This window comes from Suillus clintonianus (genome assembly GCF_016758775.1).
Source record: "Suillus clintonianus strain FC179 chromosome Unknown DEU56scaffold_8, whole genome shotgun sequence".
NCBI lineage: Eukaryota > Fungi > Basidiomycota > Agaricomycetes > Boletales > Suillaceae > Suillus > Suillus clintonianus.
Window position 1 is genome coordinate 97,234 of NW_024539232.1, and position 14,015 is coordinate 111,248.

At 47.3% G+C, this 14,015-nt stretch overlaps 6 protein-coding genes across 6 annotated transcripts; 4 read left to right on the top strand and 2 right to left on the bottom strand.

Moving 5' to 3' along the window:
* Positions 1-278: 278 nt before the first annotated feature.
* Positions 279-1,327, top strand: DEU56DRAFT_728103 (uncharacterized protein; the record flags this gene model as incomplete). Its single annotated transcript, XM_041348026.1, has 2 exons — positions 279-593; positions 875-1,327. The coding sequence occupies 2 exons, from the start codon at positions 279-281 to the stop codon at positions 1,325-1,327; spliced, it is 768 nt and encodes a 255-aa protein (XP_041213106.1).
* Positions 1,328-2,112: 785 nt separating this feature from the next.
* DEU56DRAFT_728138 (uncharacterized protein) lies at positions 2,113-2,343 on the top strand (the record flags this gene model as incomplete). The annotated part of the gene is made up of 1 exon (XM_041348029.1): positions 2,113-2,343. A coding segment is annotated over one exon (231 nt), but the record flags the coding sequence as incomplete, so codon positions are not given.
* Positions 2,344-4,605: 2,262 nt separating this feature from the next.
* Positions 4,606-5,301, bottom strand: DEU56DRAFT_908189 (uncharacterized protein; the record flags this gene model as incomplete). Its single annotated transcript, XM_041356971.1, has 4 exons — positions 4,606-4,725; positions 4,774-5,094; positions 5,155-5,191; positions 5,249-5,301. 4 exons carry the CDS (start codon positions 5,299-5,301, stop codon positions 4,606-4,608), a joined length of 531 nt encoding a protein of 176 aa, XP_041213108.1.
* A 528-nt stretch (positions 5,302-5,829) lies between these two features.
* Positions 5,830-8,947, bottom strand: DEU56DRAFT_959997 (uncharacterized protein; the record flags this gene model as incomplete). The annotated part of the gene is made up of 5 exons (XM_041359313.1): positions 5,830-6,218; positions 6,271-8,020; positions 8,076-8,366; positions 8,419-8,815; positions 8,862-8,947. The coding sequence occupies 5 exons, from the start codon at positions 8,945-8,947 to the stop codon at positions 5,830-5,832; spliced, it is 2,913 nt and encodes a 970-aa protein (XP_041213109.1).
* A 135-nt stretch (positions 8,948-9,082) lies between these two features.
* Positions 9,083-10,003, top strand: DEU56DRAFT_908191 (uncharacterized protein; the record flags this gene model as incomplete). Its single annotated transcript, XM_041356972.1, has 3 exons — positions 9,083-9,269; positions 9,329-9,537; positions 9,593-10,003. The coding sequence occupies 3 exons, from the start codon at positions 9,083-9,085 to the stop codon at positions 10,001-10,003; spliced, it is 807 nt and encodes a 268-aa protein (XP_041213110.1).
* Positions 10,004-10,241: 238 nt separating this feature from the next.
* Positions 10,242-11,685, top strand: DEU56DRAFT_977359 (uncharacterized protein; the record flags this gene model as incomplete). The annotated part of the gene is made up of 6 exons (XM_041359649.1): positions 10,242-10,289; positions 10,340-10,708; positions 10,757-11,069; positions 11,126-11,367; positions 11,422-11,599; positions 11,655-11,685. 6 exons carry the CDS (start codon positions 10,242-10,244, stop codon positions 11,657-11,659), a joined length of 1,155 nt encoding a protein of 384 aa, XP_041213111.1. The 3' UTR covers positions 11,660-11,685.
* Between the last annotated feature and the right edge of the window lie 2,330 nt (positions 11,686-14,015).

A 14,015-nucleotide genomic window follows, 5' to 3' on the forward strand; every position in this document is an offset into this window, starting at 1 on the left:
ATGCACGTCAACAGAACATCCATGTGTTATGTTACCCTGCACACACGACACACATCTACCAGGGGCTTGATGTGGCTGTGTTCGGTACACTCAAGCGCTGCTGGTCAGAAGAGCGGGATGAGTTTGAGCGCACTACTGGACAAAAAATCACCAAAAAAAACTTTATCCAGGTGTATCAAAAAGCTCACGTTAGAGCTGTAACTCCTGCGACTATTAAAGCTGCTTTCGAGAGGACTGGTGCGTGGCCACTGAACCGTCAGGTCATTACACATGGCATGATGGCCCCGAGCCTCGTTACTTCAAGCCAAGGGCATCTACCATTGCTGCAGCCCAGTCCAGTACGAGTTCTTGTAGATGCTATTCATCAGTATCAAAATTCACACTCGGTCGAAAATCCCTCACCATCATTCGAAAACGAAAGCCGGCATCCATCCCCGGTGCCCCATAATGAGATAGATGTCACTGAAGATCCCTTCCGTTCCTCGTCAACTCAAACACCAAATAGCTTCTTCGAGTCACTTACCCGCATGTCCCCGAATGATGCTGTCGCTGGCCCATCCACCCCTTCCCCGCTCAATGACTTCTCTCGCACAGTTGTGAATTCCCTAAAATCAACATCAGCATCTTTCCTCGTGTCGAGCAGCCCATTGCACTCATCATCACAATTTCCTCGCTATGTCCCCGTATCTATCTCACCTTCCCGGAAACGAAAATCAGAACTTCTCGACTTCGAACCTGAAACACAGAGAGAATGGACGCTTCAGCAGGGGTTAGTGGCAGCTCATGAACGAGAGGCTACACAAAAGCCATCATGAGTGGGATGCAGTCCACGATAATTCTACAGGGAATGTACTGTGACTCGTTACATGGGCAGCTCGCAGCACAGGAAGAGTCGAAGAACAACTCAAAAAAACGCGGGAAGTTGATGGGCAATGGCTTACCTTGTTACCTAAGCGGAGATGCTTTCTACACGCGAGTTGTCGACCATGAGAAAGCAGCAGCAGATGAAGAAGCGGCCAAGCAAGCTCGAAAAGAGGGGAGAGAACAGCGCGCTGCAGCTTTGGAGGAGTGGAAGAAGGCGGAAGAAGCAAGAAAGCAGCGCAACAGGGAATTAACGGGGAAATATCAAATGGAATTGGAGCGGTGGAAGGAGGAAAAAGAACGCGCGAAGATGGAGAAGTGTCGGCTTGCATGGAAAAAGCCGACACGAGGTAAGTTGGAAGCGCCGTTACCTAAACCGGTAGTTGCGGAGGGCACCGCAGGTGACGAGCTTGATGTCGACGAGGATGAGCGCGAGAATGCCAGTGACGAGGATGAAGAGGAGTAGTAACTAACCTGTGGATCGTTACGGTACGATAATCGCTTAGATGGTACTCTCGCACGCTATAAATCTATATTAGGGCTGGCTCAACTGGTGAAAAAAACAGATATCAAGACATTCTACTGATCCACGCACTGTGCACACATCACTCACTCGATTGCTCTGTAGCGTTGCATTGGTGTGGTCATCATATATTTAAACATGACTGCCAAATCAAAATTTTAATTTATGTACAGGTGTTCACTTAAGACGGTCACCAAAATTTACTGGCTCAAATGCTGGTCCTATACTGTAATACCAATGTTAACGTGCAAGAATCAAAGTCGCAAAGTTGAACCAAGATCATGTGAGCGCTGGCTCGAATAAATAAACACGTGCAAATATCAGACTTCAACATTTTGACTTTGTCAATTTCAGGAGACTATGTTTCCGCATCATCAACTTCTTCCTACACCCATTCGATGTCACCTAGTTTCGCCCCTTCTTCTGACACAACCAACAATCCTTCCACGTCGTCAACATTTTTCGATAGCAAACCTCGCATGATCCTAGCAATAAGGCATTCACAGTTTAACTCAAAAGTCTGTACTGCAGTAATAAGTATATCTACCCCCAAAACCAAGACCCCCAATGAAGATCCTGATGATGTCGTAGATGAAGGCTGTGTTTTTTTTTCCTGATGTTGATGTATACTGCCTTATACAGGTGCGCAATCCTGATGCGCCTCCCACATCTATACAAGGTGACACCTTCTCGAGTCCGCTGGATCCTTTGCTGATATAAAATACTAATTGTTAGATTTGCGTGTCGCGCAGGTTCGCGCAGTCTTCACTTTGCCACAAACATTATTAAAACAGTATTTTGACCCTCAGAACCCTCTACCTCAGCATCTCGCCTATGTCGAATGGTTTTCGACCTTCAGCGCTTTACCAGATCCACAGTCTGGGTTGTATAAGGTCAGGCGGGTGGTTCGCGATGGCGAACACCAAGTGTCAATTGTGCCCATATCATTAATTTGTTGAAGTGCTCACTTATTGCCTAAGTGGGGAGGAGCTGTTCCTGCAGAGTGGACGAGTTTAGACGTTCTCGATGCATGCCCCTCATTTCTTTTGAACGTTTTCAAAGACATGTACACTTACTTCAATTAGGATAGGACACGCATCGTGAACATGTAGTTTTACATGGTGATAACTGAAAAAAACTGAGTAAAGTCAAGTAAAACAATGTAAAGTCGAGCAAAACAATGTAAAGTCGAGCAAAACAATGTAAAGTCGAGTAAAACAATGTAATGTTGTGGATATATGGGTAATTCCCTGGGGAGGTTTTTCCTGATGCGGTTTCCCATTGCCTTCTAATATCACTCTAATTTTTTCTGACATGATAACTGAGTGGTGTTGAGAGACACAAATCACTGCAGAAACGACTTTTTAGCAAGAGGTAAAACTAACCCTGAGTATAGGTATAATCCGAGCTAATACCAACCCAAGCTGTAAAGTAGACTAAAACCTGACTTGCGAACTTTCCGAGACTCCGAGGTGTGAGTGAAAAATAAATCTGAATCTAACCAGACGTCTGTTACATTCAATATCCATAAACAAACCATATTCGGGTCGGGAACGGCGCTTGTTCCAGACCGCGATTTTCTTCTCTTTATACCTTGTATATCTACGACAACCCACCTCGGAAAAGTGTTTATGTTCGAATTCTGACCCTCGACGTGTTCAGGTGAGCTTCTAACCAGTACTTCTTTTTTTCACTAAGTCCCCACAAGTTACCATGAACCAAAGCCTAGATTAATACTGGCACCTTCTCTCCCTGGCCTGCCACGCCTCTTGGAGGCGAAGCAGGACCAGAGGCTATTGAGCTGCTCAGACACGCCTCGTGGAGGTGAATCTGAGCGTCAAAGCTCGACGGCTGAGATTACTGCCCCACCAAAGTCTCCTTCAAAAGGCCAACTTCCACTCGAGAGGACGATAGTGTCACGGAGCCCGAGAGTGAAGATCTCAACCAACAACTGGTACAGGTAAGACGTCTTTACGCACTAGTACTGTTCACATGAACTAAATTATAGTGTAGGCTGCCCGTGCGCGAGAAACGGGTCATCATGAGGCAAGGCTTTGTTGTCACGAGGCAGCGGTGACAACTGAGGTGTTCCCACGCTGTATGGCTGAGGGTATGGATTGTTTGCCGGTTGTTGACTTTCTTGACTTACTGGACCCACAGTACCACTGGGACGTCATTGGGTTCCTTGGTTGGCGGGAAACATGGCTGCTTGTGGGTGGGGGACAAATGCTCGCTCATCATTTTGCACGGACGAGCGGGATTCAGCGGGGAAAACATTTTAGAAGCTAGTCCTCATCATGTCTACCTAGAGTATAATCAGACCTGCTTTTGTTTAAATCCCGACATAAAACAGATGTGAGGATCCAAGAATTCCGATTTGATTCCGCATCAGATTAGGCACCCAGGCAACAAACCAGGCCCTTCGAAACTCATAAATCACGATTTGTGTTATGCCCTGGAACGAGCGTCTCTTGCGATCTTATTCTGACGTGACATATTTTCTTTGCAGGTTCGAGTTATTATCTACATAAGCTTGCTAACTCCACTCTATCCCGGTCTGGCTAAAATCTCGTTTCCACAGTGAATGTTGTACCATTGAGATGCAAGACGTGACAGGAGGTGTGAGATTGTGTTCGGAGTCATAAATCGCTGCTCGGCAACTCGGCCAATACTTGCACAATTCGGGACCCATTTTCGCTCAATTGTGCTTGACGGCATCGGAGAGTAAAAGCGGCGGTGTGACATGGTGTGACGCGACTCATCTATGTTTGGGCTCGTCTTGAGAGACACTTCAGAGCGATGCTTTTGGGATAGTTCAGGGATACTCTCGTACACAGTGCTCACCATACCTTTTCTGGTATTATAACTCTCGGACACCAAATTTGCAGTTCGGCACCTGCTAAGATCAACAGATAGGCTCATGATATGATCAAGATGTCAAATCAGTCCAAGATTAAGATTAGTGACGTTCCGGCCCGGCTTGGGCTCAAAGCCCCGGCTTAGGCTCGGCCTGGAAGGGCTTAGGCCCACCAGATTTCAAGCCTGAGCCGTGAGCCCAAGCCAGCCCAAAGCCGAGGCTTGGGCCCAAGCAAGCCGCGGCCCACACGCTAAATTCGAGAAACAATGATGTGAATTGAAAACAATTTTTTTTGAAATCACTGGACAATGGGCGATGCCGACGGACGCATGAATGTGCACGAAGTGTCTCATCCAAAACCCTTTTAATGTTGTTTGGGTGGGTAGGAAAGCTTGAGCTTGTGTGGGCGAGACGTCAATTCGAAGGGTACGAGGTGGTGAAGTTGAAGGGTACGAAGTGGTGAAGTTGACTTTGTTTCTGCGAACTGATTTCGTGTCATCGAGGAGCTACGGGGAATAGAAAGCGGACTCACCCACAAATTCTGGATTGATTGACATAGGAGTTTGGATGCAGACATTGCAATGTTGCTAGAGACATGTTTACTCGGGCTTGTGCCGATATCATGAAGTTTCTTCTTCCCAGCAGGACCTCTAACGAACGGAAGCAATGGGCACGCAAATGATTGTACGCGGTCTATAATCATTGCTGGGACATCAGCCGTTTCAAGAGTCGACGTAAGCTCAGATTTGAGCGCAGCATGGGAGTAGGGGTGGCTTTGGTGGACGGACTTGGATTGGAGGGAGGTGCTGTGTGCTGGGACTGCATATGGGAGGAGCGAAAGGTCACATTTTCGCTGGATGTATGTATTAGGTCAAACTGGTGCTAAGTAACGAAGAACATAGAGGAAACGGACCTGGATAAGTGTCCCCGCAGACCAGAAAGTGTAACCACTACCTATGAAACCATTTCCCGTGAGCTGAATTGTCACAATCTGTGGATACACGCACCTTGCCCTTTGTAATGGCGCCCCAGATTTCAGCCCACTCTTCTGTCTCACCATCTTGGAGGGTTGGTGCTGCGGAGAGACTGAGACTGGCGGTTGGGCAGTACTACCGGTTGTAGCTAATATCTGTCTGGGCGTGTATGGCGCATACTTTCGTGTTGAAGAAGACTGAGTTTCTCGTGTGGGACTGGGGAACAGGGAAGATGGACCGGAAGAGAGGAGTGGGTGAGTGGTGAGATTGTCACGAGAGACAGTCCTTGCAAATTGCAATAGATGCGTCTTGGACGTGTCCAATCGATGTAGGAGGAAAGTGTCCCTCTCGTCGTGTAGTCATTATGGTGTAACAGTCGAGTCTATCCAGAGATACGCAGTTGTCATTGCTGATCCGCGTTGCAGCAAGCCACGGCTTGAGCCGCCGGCTTAGGCTTTCCAAAATTGAAGCCCAGGCCCAAGCCTTGGGCAGGCCGTGACCTGGGCCTGGGCTCGGCTCGGCTTATTTAGGCCCGGCTTCGGCTGGCCCGGGGCTTGAAGCCGGGCCGGAACATCACTAATTAAGATTGATAACTGCGCTACATGAAAATCTATCTAGGCATCTGAGATCACTGATAGCGAGTGGTACAGTTCTTTGTCTGCAAAATTATTCAAGAAATAGTCGTCGAACACCTCCATCGAGTTCCCAGAATTCACCTCCTTGCCCAATGGTCCTTGATAGACAGGTATAATCTCCACCGCATGCGTAACGTCTGTGAGAGGAATTATGGATCCGTGTCTGATCACCCTCTCCGACTGTGCAGAATATCGAGTATAAGATCGTCTGACCATCCACATGCCCGTAGATGGCTCGGGGCCAGGCACGACGAAGTCAAAATGCTGGATATATACCAGCACCTGAGACAAGCGCTCGGGGAACTGCGCACGAGAACCTCTGGGGAGGGTTGGCTGGAATATGGCTCGTACTTGAGCGACATAAGACCCTGTAGAGGCCCATCAGGCAATGTCACCACCGGTAAATTTTGTAATACTCACCATCGTTACGACCATCGACCCTCTGGTTAAACAATACGGCGTCGCAATTCCCTCTAGGAAAATTACTGGAAGGTGGCTCGGCGTGAATTTGTTGGCTCGGCATGATCCTGCAAGTGTGGAATGCGGAAAATAACTGGATGCGAAATTTCAACCATGTATTGAATAGGAGCTGGCCGGGGAGTGTACAACCATTGCGGGTCGCGTAGACGTGTAAAGCATGAGAAAAATCAGTGATCTCGTACAACGACTGCAGTAGAGACGCATTGAGGCGATTGCGATCTGCTTTCACAGTCACATTGAAGGCAATCCGTGCGTTGTCCGACAAAATACCCTTCAAGAAGTGATTGCGAACAGGGCGCGGCGCTTGCAGACGTAGCTGGGCAGCTGGGTTTGCATTGGAGACCCAAGCGAAAGCGGGATCTGTCTCTGTACTAGCGATCTCTTGATCCTCCATGATGACGGCGTTCATGAGTGGGTCCTGACCAGGCGTAGATGAAGACGAGGACAACAGTGTGTAAAGGTTGAACAGCCGGATGGACTCCTCCTGATCGAGGATGCGAGCGATCTGCAGGACGAAGTCTCTCTGACGACTCGTGTGTTCAAACGGATGTTTGCAGTGAGTTATTAAAAGACGTTCCGATACGTCTGCTGTCCACTGCATGAGTGAACCGACATGGGAGATCGCACGAGCAAAATTTTGCATGAGTTCCAATTTCGGAATGAAGAAGTCGTCTTTAGCGCCGCTCTTTCCCTGGCGTGCCTCTGAATCGAGGATGGCCTGCTTATTATCATGGAAGTCTTGAAGTGCTTGAGTCATGGAGGCGATGCTGGATTCAGTGTGAAGGGGATTCTGAGCAAGGTAGATAAAATCGATCATTGCCCGCACAGCGCGGATGAAACCAGGGCTTGCAATACCCCACAGCATTGGCACAATTGTGCGCTGAATATCTCGGTGCTCTCGTCCTGTCATTTGGTTGACATGAGAGACACCCCCAGAGAAATGGCGCACACCAGTGCGCTTGTGGTGACTCTTGAACCGTACATCAAGTTCATGACCCATGATCTGCTTGATCCATTTAAGAACGTGATCAAAAAAAAATTTGTGCAGCGTGTGCAGAATTTCTGGTGTCAGGAATCTAGCGGGATTGGAGCACCTCCAGTTTCTCCAGTATGGCAAGTGCACCCCGCTAAGATGGAGCTTTTTGGACTCTCTAATGTATGCAATGAGATCCCATGGGTCAACACGGTTGCAAAGCTGCTGGATAAGTGCGTAGGTGTCCGATCCATTCCGTGGAGGATGCGGTGTCTCATCACCAAACTCTTTGTGGGTCGCTGTGGTGACGGGAGACGAGTTTTTCATGACGCATGCGATCATCAATTGTTCGGGGAGATCGGCGATGTGACTGATAAGAGGTGTGAAACAGTAACGGATTTTGGCCAAGGGATCGACCATGTACTCGCCAACACGAGCTGCGACCTTCAAATTGGAACATACAAGATCCACGCACTTGTGCCACAGACGCGACCGGAGTAGAGTTTGAAAATCAGAGTTGACAACGAAAGTCGGTATTGGCATGAATGCAGTACATCGCCACGCATGTGACGTGGCCTTCATGCGGACATCGGCCTGGATATTTCCGATGGTGAGGAATAATGGGTGCATCTCGAGGCCACCTGTGTGTCTTGTAACTGGGGTTTTGTCAGAGGCAGCAATGATCGGAATGATAGTCGCCCCTTCCGGCAGTTGATCCTATTATCAAGTGTCAATCACTCAAGTAACTCTAAACAAAAGCGCAACTACTCACCTGAATCTCCCATGCATCATCCGAAGTCCAAAATTCTCCAATTTGGCGTTCTTGTCCTTGATAGATATAGTGTGGGTCATAGCACATGTGTTTCACATAAACGGGGTTTGCAAAAAGCTGCTTCGTAACCTCCAACCCATCCCTCCAAATGAGGTGAATCGGTTGTTCACTCTCGTAGCCCTTGAGCTTAAGCTTCGTACACTGCCATTTCGGCCCACGGCCAGGAAGCTGCTGCATGTAGAAGAATAACTTGTCCTTCATTTTGAATTGCGGCCACTCTCTCGTCTGGAACTGAAGTAGTTTGTCAATTAAGTATTTACTTGATGACAATTAGACGACGTACCCAATCTAACTTGAGAAATTTGTCGATCTGCGTCTGAGAGAGGTTCTCGACAAGGAATTTCGCGAGTGACCATTCCCCCGGCCCATCAAATGGATACCATACATTAGTCTCCCTGGCTTCTTGAAGAGGATGGTCTTGCATTTGCTGAAACATATTTTGTGGAGGTGGTTGATCTGGAACCATGTAATGGTAGCCAGAGGTGGGGTGATACTTTGCTGATAAGTTTGTCTGCTCTGGCGGTCGCTGTAAAGCCTGCGGTACTGGCAGCATTGATCTGTTGGTGAGGTTCTCTGGCCAGCATGAGTCTGCACTATTTAGATGCTCAATTATTGCCTCGGCTGATTGGTATTGTTTCTTGCAGTTAGGACACAAGACGACAGCAATGTTGAAGGGCGAACTGGAGAAAGAGATCAGTAAGTCATTTAATACCACATAATGCTCACTTTTCAGTTAACTCTGCAAACTCAGAGTCGGGTTCCTCATGCTGAAAACCGGGGTTATATGGATCGTGGGGCTGAGGATACGCCATATGAATGACCAGCTGAGGTACCGCCAGTGTGATACTTTGCACACCACTCGAAAAGCACCAAGTCTTTGAAACTCCGACTTTCATTAGAGCTTGCTGTTCCACACAGTGTACACCGAGGCGACTGAGACGCCAGTTATGTATCCTCCAGAGTCTCTGTTCCAAATTCCGAGTGGCGAAACCCCGCCAACCAGTCCATTGAATAGCTCAAAGTCTAGTCCAATTCTCCCAAAGGTCGATTATGCTGAAGCTTTCACTCGCGTCTACCATGATAGCCCCCAAAGCTCTTCTCCACCTAGTAGCCTTTGTCCCTCATCACCCCCAGGTACTCATCATATCATCTCAGAAATTATTTCAGAAAACACCTAATTCAATCCTTTGCAGCATCCGTCACTTCGCTTGGACATGCTGATGTTGGTCCACCTACTACAAAAAAGCGGGGTGGAATACGTTCAAAGCAGAATTTGCAGTCCAGCTACCACCCTTATGTCCGGAAAACTCCCCCCACTCCGCAGGCCGAGCGTAAGATGGCAAACGTGATGGGAAGATTAAGATTGACTGGCGGTATGGATTCAGACCTTGACGATGATATGGTATGTTACAATATTTTATGCTCTGACTCTCAGTGACATATAATCATATCTCTAGACCTGCAAAATATTCTCTCAGGGCTTGCAGCGGCTGTCTTCTGAAGGAATGCGCCATGCCGCTTATTACAAGGAGGCAGAACTTGAATATCACCGGCATCTTTCAATGGCTTTGGCTTGGGAGGCAGAGAAACTCTCGAGGCTCAGAGATTTCATTGATTGTGAGCAACAGGAGCAGGAGGGACAAAGCATTCGGGCATTTGAGGAGGCAGAGCTCTTTACACGCATGGTGGCTGATCGCGACGCAGGGCGTGCTTCCCAGGATCTCGAGTTCATCACTTCAATCCAACAAGAAGAGGCAGCAAGGGTCAAACAGTTGAATAGTGAACTTGATGAGCTGGACATATTCCTTTCCCCGGACACACAGGCGACTTCAGACCTCGAGCAACAGCGCCGATGTGAATCAGAGTAGGAATCTATTTTTATTGACCAATACGAAGGTAAGCTTCATTTTTTCATAGTATGATGGCATGTACTTATCGGTCAGGTGTAGCGTGAAATGTGAATAAATATCTTTATTTGTAGTCTGTGCTTGGTTTGTACAACTACAATTATCCAATGTAGCACTTTGTGGAGCCGAAGATGATGTTGCGCCGCGCACTGATTATCAATTATTGTTTGATCGTTGTTCCTTCACTTGACCCTTGAAGATGTCTGCAAGCCAAGCGCCCTCGAGAGTTCGTCGAAGGGTCGTGCAGGTGAGTGAATTCCTCTCTTACTAGTAGTACACTAACTCATCACTCGACAGGATGTTCCCGTCGTTCGACAATCGGGACTCAACATCGCAGGTCGGTCATCGACAGATCAACTCGGGTGTCCGTCAGAGATACCGGAGTTGATCAATACACCTGAACTCCCCCCTCTCATACATCCTCCCCCCATTTTCTCGCATGATGGCTACACGTCTACTCCGCCCACTTTCCAGCACCACGTACCTCCACCGAGAGCGTCCCGTTTTACTGGGACGGCTCCCCGCGCTGTAGGGCCCGATCGTGTACAGCGGTCATTCGCACCCGCCAAGGGTGATATCGTGTCGCGATATCGTATGGTCTATACCTACTTGCCTCTTTGCGGTGCGGAGAAATCCCGCCAAGAATATACAGATGGTGTCGTCTTCGTGAGTCTTGCGTTTGTGTTTTCTGACCTGCGCTTATCCATACATTAGCGAGACGAGACGACGGGTGTACAAAAAACGACTATGCAATGGTACCAACTCCCTCCCGTTAGACCCCCACGCGAGTTCGTCGTGCCGGATTCAGAGACCACGCCAATCGCTACCACACCTCGCCCCTCTACATCGACAATTGCCGCCACAGGACGTTTAATTGATGACACGAAATCGAAGGATATCGTAAAGGAGGCGAAGACCGCTGTAATCACGGAATCACTCAATCGTTGTGCATTCCACGATTCGGCCAGTCGAATGACTGTAGTCAAACATGTGCTTACCTATGCATGTTCGCTCGTCATCACCGACGGTGAGTTCTTCAAGTTCGTGCTATATGTAGCGTACTACTAACAGGATCAATATTAGATTGTTTGATAAAGCAATGGGTCAATGACAACCTATTGAAGCTCTACAAGTCCGTCGTTACACCAATGTCGACGGTACTTAACCGCTTCAAGCAGTCCGCACGCGACGTCGTCGAAAATCTATACAACCTCCAACTCTCAATCTGGACCGACGAGATGGTCCAGATCGACCATGCTAAATCGACCGTCGATTTTCTGACGGGGAACGACTCGATTAATTTTATATTTGGGGATCTAATCAGGGTATGTATTACTATTTCTTAGGTGCTATTGTTTGGATGACGAAGCCCTCGATAGCGAGAGGACGGTCAAACTCACCGCTATCCGTTTGAGCACAACGCCATCATCCAAATCGCTACGCGCGCCGCCTTTCGTGACGGTTACGATAAATTCATCGATTCGGATACCAGCCTCGACAACATTATGGCGTTGTCTGCAACGGCTGCGTGTTGCACCCTCCGCGAGTTCTCAACTGGTGTGTTTGTACAGATTGATTTCAGTTTTGCTGGTTTTCACAAAATGTACCAAAGATTGATGAAATTTATTAATGATACCATTAGGGCGTCTCCAGTATTACTACCTAGGTGGAAAACTCTATTCCAACTTCTCCGTGCTAGATCTCGTTGATGTGCGCAGTAGTAGTAGTAGACTCTGATCATCTCCTTGATTAGATTATCTCGATCGAAAATACAAGTTATCTTTGTGGTATAAAAGTTATCTTTGTCGTGCGGAGCTTCCACCAATCGCAACACTTCGCTACTGAATTCGTAAGGGTTCGTAAGGGTTCGTAACGCGCGTAAGCTAAGCGTTCATTTCGTCGTTTTGCAGATGGACGACTTCTTTGCGGGTGAGAATTTTTGCAACTCTGTGCTCAAACACTGTTTCGCACCGGCTTCTCTCTGGCAACGTAGCCTTAACATTTTTCTACATTTTTTTTGCAGAGCCTTACAGTATGTACTGAATCCTACTTGCTCATGTTGTTGCTTTATTTTAATGTTGTGTAGTTGTTGTGTTATAAAAAACGGGTCAAAAATTTTGCAACTCTGGGCAAGAGATAGTACTGGTGGAACCGAGATGATTCAGATGAAGGGTGTTTTTCATACTCCCAAGCTGTGATTTAGAATTCTGATCTTATCTTAATCTAGCAAAATCGATTTAGTCTAAACTACTAGCATGCACAAAGCATGCATGCATGTGGGTTTCCTAAGCTGCCAGTGCTGTCCGCATTAATGTTGCCTTTAAGCGCTTTGGACCCTCCATCAGACGCCTATTATAGCTAATTTCTGCCAATCTGGACCTCGGCGAGATTTGGCTCAAGCTACAATTTGCTACCAACACGCCTCACAGAATGCTTTTCATGCTGTCAAATCGATTTAAAAAGTTACCAGATAAGTCTCAATCCGGCAAACCACCCCTTCTACTGCATTTCATACAAATGACCACTAGTGAGTATGCATGCAGGCCTTAATTTCGTAGCAAAATACGAGAAGTAAACTGAATATCCAGTGCATTTCAGAATGGCGTGGGAATCGCGATCAAGTGTTCCACACGAATGTTTCATGACCAACTTGATTCATGTACGCCGCGGCTGAGCGCTGAGCCCCACATCTTTATGTAAATCAGTAATACTCAACTAGTGTTCTGAACGTTCCATGACCAAAACCTGTGTTGCCAATCACTGGATGGTGGTAGTATATCTAGCACGAATATCATCATTGTATGTCCACCAATTTCCCCGCTCCCTTACATCCATCCTCTAACAGTATGACCCTTGTCTCAGACGACCCTAGTTATTGGCCACTCATCAACTCTTGGCGTGTTGGCAGCTATTTTGCAGGTTCGTGAACAGCAGTCATATGTTAACGCTGATGTCTCGATCTGACCTTGATTGTGGTTTCGCAGTTGTCGCCTTTGTTGGAGTGACGTATAATTGGGGTGAGCATGATAACATTAGAGAATTTCTGATTTCTCACAAGTATTTTCAGCCCTTATATTCGGACAAGAGGTATGTCGATCCTATGACCGGAGCAGCCATCTCGCTAAGATTTTTTTGTAGGTCGAACTGGTCTGGGTGAGCACAGTTCCACGTCAGAAGAACAATACTAATTTGCGACAGAGACAACATTGGTCCCTGATCACTGTTCTCTATCTGAGTGTACGTAGCTTTCCTGTTGTGAATTTCTGCTGACTTGAAAATATCCTAGTTGCGCTATCTTGGATTTTTATTTGTCATGTATGTTCAGAAGGCTTGACAATTGGTGTCGTGCTAATCTGCTATCTCTCACAATCAGCCTGGAAATACTGGGTAAGTCTTCTCGCATTCACTGTGTTTGTTTCTTCTGACCAGTGGCATATAGTCAGTGTTCCGACGATTTTGTTGACAGATGCGGTGAGTCTTCTGCACCGATGTCTGCTATTCCCATTCAATTAACCGCGACACCCTGTAGGGGTGAGTGTCATTCTTGACCAGCTTCTTCGTTTACTATCATGACTGCTACAGATGTGAGTCTGTTTGTAGGTGTGATCCACCCAAGGCTCGTCACTAACCGTATTTCTCAGGCCGGATTCTGTTCCTCGTGAGGTATTGGACGAATGTTGTGGCATTTCCGATGCTGTGTGGTGAGTTGTGCAGTTACAAGACCTATGATATTGATTTGACCGAAACATGTTGTAGTCATCATGATCACTCGGTTACATGCCATGTATCAGCGATCCGCAAGGATCCTGATATTTCTCATCGCCGTGTGCTTGGCTGTCAACATTTTCGACGTAGTGACCGCTGTAATGATAACGAGGCATGCTTCAACAGGTACGCTTAATTGTGAATGAACACCGTGCATGGCGCTCATTGATGGATACAAGAGGAACTCATTCTCTCTGGCACATATGCG